General features: G+C 42.9%; 1 protein-coding gene across 4 annotated transcripts in view; it reads left to right on the forward strand.

The window, feature by feature from the left end:
- Positions 1–9,497, forward strand: part of Ears2 (glutamyl-tRNA synthetase 2, mitochondrial) — a 33,409-nt gene that overhangs the window by 6,131 nt on the left and 17,781 nt on the right. For 3 of the 4 annotated variants that reach the window (XM_029568680.1, XM_008843815.3, XM_029568682.1), the window contains one exon: positions 4,430–4,619. In XM_029568680.1, the coding sequence (XP_029424540.1) occupies positions 4,430–4,619 (190 nt within the window). Of the gene's footprint in view, positions 1–429; positions 492–4,429; positions 4,620–9,497 lie in introns of those variants that run through there. The other variant, XM_029568681.1, reaches the window with a different exon arrangement.

Genomic DNA, 9,497 nt, shown 5'->3' on the forward strand with positions numbered 1-9,497 from the left:
CCAGCAGTTAATTTTTTTTTAATGGCTTTATTCACGTAATTTGAAATTCAGCACTTCAAATTAAGCAATTCAGTGGTTTGTAGTATAGCTGGTATACTGTATAATTATCACCATTAATTCTAGAACAGTTCTAATTGCCCCCCAAAGAAACTCCATAGATAATAGCAGTTCCTGGCTGTTCTACTCTTCGCTGTAGACTTGCCATTGTTCTGGACATTTCATGTCACTTGTCACTGGTGCCACAAAATATGTAACTGGCTTCTTTCATTTAGCATAAGGTTTATCTGGATGATAGCATGTATGAGTATTTCCTTTTTTTGAGATTTTATTTATTATGTATATGAGTGTTGGATGTGTGTAAATATACCATGTATGTACCTGGTGCCCACAGAGACCAAAAGAAGGTGATGGATCCCCTGGAACTGGAGTTACAGATGGGTGGTAGCCACTTGTGGGTGCTAGGAATTGAACCCAAGTCGTCTGAAAGAAAGGTTAGTGCTCTTAACTGCTGAGCAGCCCCCAGGTATGAGTATTTCATTCCTTTTTATACTTATTTATTTGTGAGGGAGGGAAGAGATATGCCACATCAATCATATGGTAGTCAGAGGACTACCACAGGATTTAGTTCTCTCCCTCCACCATATGGATCCTGGAGATTGAACTCAAGTTGGCAGACTTGGTGGCAAGTGCCTTTATCCACTTCGCCATCCTGCTGGCCCTTCATTCCTTTTTATAAATCAGCAATATTTATGGCATTATATGCTGTGTTTTATTTATCCACTATCCTAGTTACTTTCTATTGCTGTCATAAAACACTAAAACCAACTTGGGGAGGAAAGGGTTTTTTTGATTTACATATCCTGATCACAGTCCATTATTGAGGGAAGCCAGGGTAGCACATGTGTGTATATGTTTTAGATTTATTTACTCTATTTATGTGTATATCTGTTTGCTTGCTTGAGTACATGTGCACCACATGTGTGCAAGAGCCTGTAGAGCTGAAAGAGGTTATTGGATCCCCTGTAACTGGAGATACTGGCAGTTGTGAGCTTCCATGTGGTGCCAAAAACTGAACCCAGAGCCTCTGCAAGAGCAGTAAGAACTATTAAGCACTGAGCCATCTCTCCAGCCCCTATGTATGGTGATTTACTTTGAAACAGGGTCTTTCTGTATAGCCTAGGCTAACTGACCTTGAACTTAGGGCAATTCTCCTGTTTCAGCCTCCTGAGTAATGGGATAATTATGTGCTGTTGTACCTAGTACCCCGTGCTCTTTTCTAGCAAATGAAAATTTAGAGGCCCTGGGAAGGAGATAAAAGTGATGGAAATTGGAAAGGAAGAAGTCAAAGTATCCTTATTTGTAGCTGATATGATTCTATATATAAAAGACCCTAAAAACTCTACCAGAAAACTCCTAGAGCTGATAAACACGTAGAGCAAAGTAGCAGGATACAAAATCAACATGTAGAAATCAGTACCCTTCCTATATGCCAAAAACAAGCATACTGAGAAAAAAAATCAGGCAAGGGACTGGAGAGATGGTTCAGTGGTTTAAGAGCACTGGCTGCTCTTGCAGAGAACCAGGTTCGATTCCCAGCACCCACATGATGTCTAATAACCATCCTTAACTCCAGTTCCAGGGGATCCGATGCCCTCTTCTGACCTCCGCAGGCATTGCGTGACATGGGTACACTTGCATGCAGGCAATACACTCACACATAAAATTTTAAAAAAGAAAGAAAAAAATCAGGGGAACAGTACTGAAATAAATCTAAAACCAAGGAAATGAAAGACTCATGTACTGAAAACTTCATGACACCAAAAAAAGAAATTAAAGATGGTACCAGAAGATGGAGAGACCTTCCTGCTCATGGATTGGGATTAGGCTTAATATTTGTAAAAATGGCCATTTTACCAAAAGCAATCTACAGATTCTGCACAGTCCTCACCAAAATCCCAGTGTAGTTCTTCACATAAATTGAAAACAAAAATTACTAATTTCATTTGGAATTACAAAAGACTCTGGATAGCTTGACCAATAAAAAAACTGCTAGAGGTATTACCATCTCAGTTTTCAAGCTGGACTACGGGGATATAGTAATAAAAACAGCATGGTACTGGAGTAAAAACAGACACATTGATCAATGGAACAAAATTGAGAATAAACATATAAGCACATGTCCCTACAGAGACCTACAACTGGTCAAGCTGCAGAAAATAAGAGCCTGCAAGGTGCTCAGCCCTAAATGTGATATTAGTATCAGTCATACGCCCTCCTGAGGCTCAGGGATCATCTCAGAAGAGGCAGTGGAAAGATTTTCAGAGGCAGAGGCAATGGATGGCTACAAGGAAACAGTGTTTCCTGGATACAACAGGGATGTTGCATGTATAAATTCACAGTGGTTGTGACAGCATGCACAAGACCTGTGCAAGCCCAAGCCAGACAAAATCTCAGCATGGAAGGATGTTGGGTAGACATGAGTTCGCACCTCTAGCTGAAGAGCTATTGACAATTGGTAGCTGCAGGGAAAGGGAGAATCAGTTTTCTTTAAGAGTGTGGCCCCTTTGAGGTCAACCACCCTCCAGGGGATGGCCCAGATCTAAGAGTATATGGGCAGCACAAATTGGCTTGTTTTTTGTTTTTTTTTTCTTCTTTTTGAGACAGGGTCTCCCTGTGGCCCCAGCTAGTGTGGAGCTCACTATGTAGACCAGGCTGGCCTTGAACTCAGAGATCCCGCCTCTGCCTCCCAAGTTCTGTGGCATCCTGCCCAACTATTTTTTTTTAATTAATTTTTTTTTTTACTTTTAAAAAATTTTATGTGTATGAGTATATTGTCTGCGTGTATGTAAGTGTACCTGTGTTGTGCAGTGCCCAAGGAGGCCAGAAGAGAGCATCAGATTGTCTGGAACTGGAGTTATGGATGATTATTAGCTGCCATGTGGGTGCTGGAAACCAAACCCAGGTCCTTTGCAAGAGCAGCCAGTGCTGTTAACCACTGAACCATCTCTGCAGCCCCTCAATCTCTTTTTTTAAAGGAAACAAGGTTGGGTGGGTAGGGAAAGCGGCGCGGGGGGTGGTGAATCTGGAAGGAGTTGGGGAGGGGATGAATAGGACAAAAATTCATTCTATGAAATTCTCAAGGAATTGATTTTTCTTTTTTTTAAATTTTATGTGTATGAGTGTAGTGCCTGCATATATGTGAGTACACCTGTGTTGTGCAGTGCCACAGAGGTCAGAAGAGGGCTTCGGATTCCCCTGGAACTGGAGTTAAGGACGGTTCATAGCCACCATGTGGGTGCTGGGAATTGAACCCGGGTCCTCTGGAAGAGCAGTCAGTGCTCTTAACTGCTGAGCCATCTCTCCGGCCCCAGAATTGATTTTTTAATTAAAACTTTTTTCAGATTTATTTATGTGTCTCAGTATTTTGCCTGTGTGTATGTAAGTGTACCACATGTGTGCCTGATGCCCAAGGAGGCCAGAAGAGGGTGTTGGACTCCCTGGGACTGAAGTTAGACAATTGTGAGCTGCCACGTGGGTGCTAGGAACCAAACCTGAGTCTTCTTCAAGAACAGCCAGTGCTCTTATCTGCTGAGCCGTCCCTCCATCCCCCAATAAAATGTTTTGTTTTGTTTTGTTTTGTTTTGTTTTGTTTTGTTGTTTTTGAAAGAGCATGGGCTTTCGGCCTGCCAGCCTAGGTTTGGGGCTGGTCGTACCCCTTAGCCTTGACCAAGGTAACATAACAAAGTACTTGAGTGCCTCAGTTTCTCCTTTCAGAGAGGGGAGATATCAACACCTACTTGGAAGAGAGACTTAAGACTTCAGGGAGGTCACAGAACAAACATAAAAGCAGACTTCAGAGTGTTCAGCACTCTAGTATTCACATGTTGCCACCCTTTGTGATCCCTGTCATAGCCAGTGAGTGACAACAGCCAGGAAGCTTCACTGCCTTCTCTTGAGTCCAGTGCTACAGGCCTAAACTGGTTTCTCTCACCTGTGAACAGATGGATGGAAAGGAAAGATGCAGAGTGGAGAAACCACATACCTTTCTGTGCCTTCCCCCTTCTACTGGCTATGTGACCCTCAGTCCTCAACCTATCTCCTGTCCCTTTTAATCACCAAGAGGGAAACTGTAGTTAGTGTTGACCTCATGGATTATCATAAGGCTTAAAAAGGTTAACACATGTTGCTGGACATGTTAGCATGTGCCTTTAATTTCGGTATTCTCAATGCAGAGGTAGTAGAATCTCCAAGTTCAAGGCTAGCCTAGTCTATACATAGCAAGTATCGGGCCAGCTAGGGCATCAGAGTAAGACCCTGTCTCAAAAAGAAAGTGTAATGTGTGTGTAAAATCCCTACACACATACTTGAGAATGAGTCCTTTGTGCACCTCTGGTTTTACTATGTAATGACAAGTCTCTTTATGTCCTAGGCATTCCCCCTGATGAAAGTCCCCGCCGGGGTGGTCCTATGGGGCCCTACCAGCAGTCACAGCGGCTGGCACTATACGCCCAGGCTGCGGAAGCATTGTTAAAGTCTGGAGCTGCCTACCCCTGTTTCTGCTCACCACAGAGGTTGGAGCTCCTGAAGAAGGAGGCCCTGAGGAGCCATCAGACACCCAGGTGAGAGCCCCACCCATTGGAATGCCTGCCCAAATTAGGTGTTGCTTCTCAGTGTCTGCAGGTCAGGCATCTTAGCTGGCTTCTTGGCTCTGGGTTTCTCTCAAAACTGTAGTTAGGGTCTTAGCTAGCCTGCAGTTTTCTGGAGGCTTGTCTGAGGAGGATTCACCTCCATCTTCTCAAGTGGTTGGTGGAAGGTCGTGGGTCTGTATTGCCTGTTTTCTGCAGCCATTGGTTGCACATGGGCTTCTTTATGATAATGAAATTGGTGCATGCTAGGCAAATGCTTTGTCAACTCTGCTACATTCCCAGCCCTGTGGTCAGCTCACAACCTGACAATTAGATCCACTTACCTGTGGAAGTGATGTCTTAGCATTTGTGCTCTGTTCCTTAAAAGGAAGAGTAAGTTCAGCCTACACTCAGAGGGAGGACATGCAGAGCACAAATGTCAGCAGGCAGGATCGTAATCATTGGGGCCATGAGAGAAAGTGCTGGCCACACTGAGCCTCAGGCATCAATGTATAAAGTAATTTAAAGCATTATTTATAAAAAGAAATTTTTCATGTTTTAATACTTTTTTTTAACATTTGATTATTTTATGAGGGGGCTACACATGCCATAGTGCGTATGTGGAGAACAGAAGATAACTTGACAAGGTTGGTTCTCTCCTTCTACCATGTCAGATCTGGAGAGCAAACTCAGGTCACCAGATTTGTCAGCAAGCACCTTTAAACTGAGCCATCTCCCTAGTCCCATGTGTAGTACTTAAAATATCCAGATACACATAGAAATCTCTCTTATCCCTACGTCGCCCTTCTCCAGAGGCAGTTGGTATGCAAATTTTTTCATGTCTCCAGAGACATTTAATACATACACTGACAAATGGGTATTGCTGTCACTTTCCCCAGTCCAGAGACAGCGTATACTCTGTGCAGTCTTACTATTCCCACTCCTGTCTTCAGGTCGGCTTCCTTATCAGTCCATACTCTTTTCTTATTCTTGCATACCAGTTTCATTTATGGCCTGGCATGGTGGCACATGCCTGTAATCCCAGCACTCAGGAGGTAGAGGCAGAAGGGTCAGGAGTTCTTAGTTATTAATATCAACATTGAGTGTCTGAGACCTTCTTGAGTTTTCATTTAAAAAAAAATCTGGGTCTAGAGAGATGGCTCAGTGGTTAAGAACACTGGTTGTTCTTGCAGAAGACCTGGGTTTGAATCCCAGCACCCACATGGCAGCTAACAACTGTCCGTAACTCCAGTTCCAGGGGAATCCGACAACCTCTTCTGACCTCTGAAGGGCATTGCACGACACGGGTGCATTTACCTACATGCAGGCAATACATGCATGCTCATAAAAATAATTTCAAAAAACTGTAAACACTCATACATATAAAATAAAAATAAATTAATTTTTAAAAATCCATATATGGAAATGCTATTGATTTCTTCATTTTCTTGTTTTGTTTTTGTTTTGGAGATAGGGTTTCCCTGTAGCCCCAGCTGGCCTAGAACTTGATGTGTATACCAAGCTGTCCTCACTCTCACAGAGATCTGCCTGCCTCTGCCTCCTGAGTGCTGGGATTAAAGATCACCACCACATACAACACAGCATACTCCATTCTTTTTTTTAATTTTTATTTTATGTGTATGAGCATATTACCCGCATGTATGTGAGTGCACCCGTGTCATGCAGTGCCACGGAGGTCAGAAGAAGGCTTCAGATTTACCTGGAACTGGAGTTAAGGATGGTTCGTAGCCACCATGTGGGTGCTGGGAATCGAACCTGGAACTTCTGCAAGAGCAATCAGTGCTCTTAACCACTGAGGCATCTCTCCAGCCCCTCCATTCTTTATTAATGAACTTTTATGTCCCTTATGACCTATTATTTTGTTTTTTGTTTTTGTCTTTTTGAGACAGGGTGTCCTTGTAGCCCCAACTGGCCTGTAACTCACTGTACACCAGGCTGACCTTGATCTCACAGAAATCCACCTGCCTCTGCTTCCCAAGTGCTGGGACTAAAGGTATAGGCCACTGCACCCAGCCTCATTTTATTTTGTTTTTTTCCTTTAAGACAAAAATCTCAGCCTGGAGTAGTAACTCAGGCCTTTAATCCCAGCATGGGGGTGGGGGACCGTATGCAGAGGCAGGTGGACCTCAGATTTTGAGGCCATCCTGTTCTACACAGTGAGTTTCAAGCGAGCGAGGGCTACAAAGAGACCATGTCTCAAAAAAAAAAAAAAAAAAAAAAGTCTTACTGTATAGCCCAGGCTGACCTCTAACTCAAAGTCCTGTTTCAACCTCCCAAGTAGGAAGCTTCCACCATACTTTTTTTTTTTTAAAGTATAAACAATCTATTAGTCTATTGATAGGAAAAATTGTTTTGTTTTTGGTTATGGTCAAACCCTGTCATGGAATCTGTGAGGCAAATATTGATTGAACACTTAGCTATATCAAGAACTTAGTTTTCAAGTTTTACATTTGTGTCTGTTAGGACACTGTTGGGTGCAAGTAAAAAGTTATTGGTCATAAGAGGCCAGATATGGAGGCATGTACCTTTAATCCCAGCTCTCAGGAGGCAGAGTCAGGTAGATCTCTGTGAGATGGAGGCCAGTCTGGTCTACATAGTGAGCTCTTAGCCAGCTGGGACTACAAGACTCTGTTTAAAAAAAAAAAAAAGCTGACCAGTAAGATGACTCAGTAGGAAGAGGTGTTTGTTGCCAAGCCTGAGGATCTGAATTCAAATCCCAGAACCTACGTGGTGGAAAGAAAGAAACAACTCCTACAGATTATCCTCTGACCTCTGTGGCAAGTGTGTGACATTTTCTTCCTCTCCTCTCTCTCCTTCTTCCCATCTCTCCCTCTCCCCCACTCCCTTTCTCTTTCCCTTTAAAAATTTCATATAATTATCTTTACTTTTTTTTTTTTTTTGGTCTTTTGAGACAGGGTCTCCCTATAGCCGCAACTGGGCTGGAACTCACTCACTATGTAGACCAGACTGGCCTTGAGGTCACAGAGATCTACCTGCCTCTGCCTCCCAAGTGCTGGGATTAAAGACATGTGCCACCATGGCCAGCTTCACATAATTATCTTTATAATTAATCTTCTAATGACATTTTTCCATACTCCTGAGTTGTCTTTTTTGTTTTTTGTTTTGAGACAGGATTTCCCTGTAGCCCTAGCCGTCCAGGAATTCACTGTGTAAGCCAGGCTGGCTTTGAACTAACAGAGATCCACCTGCCTCTGCCTCCCAGAATACTGGGATTAAAGGCTTGCACTACCATGTGTGCCTCTAAGTTGTTTTTCTCTGGGAATTTTCCTCTAATATTTTTCTTTGCCTATAAAATAGATATAAATGAGGAGCATAATATTTGATTATTTCACACTTTTTCAAAAAATTTTTACAAAAACTTAATTGAGAATTTCATACATGCATATAAGGTGTTTTGATCAAATCCATGCCCACTCCCTCCCCTCCAACATTCCCCCCTCTAAAGAAGTAACCCTAAAATCTTTTAAGGATTAGATATAAGCTCCTAAATACTTTTGACATTTTTGGCCTTGGAACATTGTGTGTTGCTAAGAGGCCGAAGGACATTTTGACTTTTAGCCAAGAAACTGGCTACATTTCTTTGGGGTCTTTTTTTTTTTTTTTTTTTTTTTTTTTGTCTTTTTGAGACAGGGTCTCCTTGTAGCCCCAGCAGCTGTCCTGGAACTCACTATGTAGACCAGGCTAGCCTCCAACTCACAAAGATCTGCCTGCCTTTGCCTCCCAAGTGCTGGGATTAAAGGTGTAAGGTGTTGCACCACCATATGCAATGTCTTCGGAGGCCAGAAGAGGATGTTGGATGCCCTGGAACTAGAGTTTCAGAAGGTTATTGGCCTCCATGTGGATGCTGGGAACTGAACCTGGGCCCTCTGAAAGAATAGCCATTGCTTATAACCACTAAGCCATCTCTCTCTAGCTCCTTCTTTTTTGGCTTTTTTTTTTTTCAAAAATTTTTATTTTATGTGTATGAGTGTTACGCCTGTATGTATGTAAGTGCACCCATGTCGTGCAATGCCCACGGAGGACAGAAGAGGTTATCGGATCCCCTGGAACTGGAGTCACAGACAGTTGTTAACTGCCATGTCGGTGCTGGGAATTGAACCCACATCTTCCGCAAGAACAGTTGGTGTTCTTAACTGCTGAGCTTTGTCATTTTTCTTTTGTCTTCCAAGGCTGGACTTGTTGGCTGGGAAGAGGGGCTGGATATTCAGGTGAGGGTCCAGTGACCCTGCTTGGCACTCCTTTAATGAATGAGCACAACTGTCAACAAGCCCAATTGTGACTATGTTTAGCAGTCAGGCTCAGCCGAAGTCGTGATGATGGTAGTTATTTCATGCAGAAGGGACTGCTGTATAGCATCATCTTATTAAAAGGACCTGGAATTTAAACGGATTTGGTGCTAGGAGCTACATATGAGGGAGAACATACGTCATTTATTTTTCTGAGTTTGTGTTACTTAGTATAACAGTTTCTAGATTCATCCATTTATCTGCAAATTTCATTATTTCATCTTTTTTTTTGAGACAGGGTCTCCCTATAGCCCCAGTTGTCCTGGAGCTCACTATGTAGACCAGGCTGGCTTTGAACTCACAGAGATCTGCCTGCCTCTGCCTCCCAAATACTGGGATTAAAGGTGTGCACCACCACGCCTGGCTTATTTCATCTTTCTTTACTGCTGAATAGAACTCCATTGTGTAAATATACCACATTTTTGTTAAGCACTCCTCAGTTGAGGGCCACTTAGGTTGCCTCCATCTCTTATCTATTGTGAAAAGAGCAGCAACAAACATGGATGTACAAGTGTCTCTGCAATAGGATGAGATCTTTGGGTAT

The sequence above is a fragment of the Nannospalax galili genome, unplaced genomic scaffold (genome assembly GCF_000622305.1).
Source record: "Nannospalax galili isolate Female #2095 unplaced genomic scaffold, S.galili_v1.0 scaffold381, whole genome shotgun sequence".
In the NCBI taxonomy this organism is placed as follows: domain Eukaryota; kingdom Metazoa; phylum Chordata; class Mammalia; order Rodentia; family Spalacidae; genus Nannospalax; species Nannospalax galili.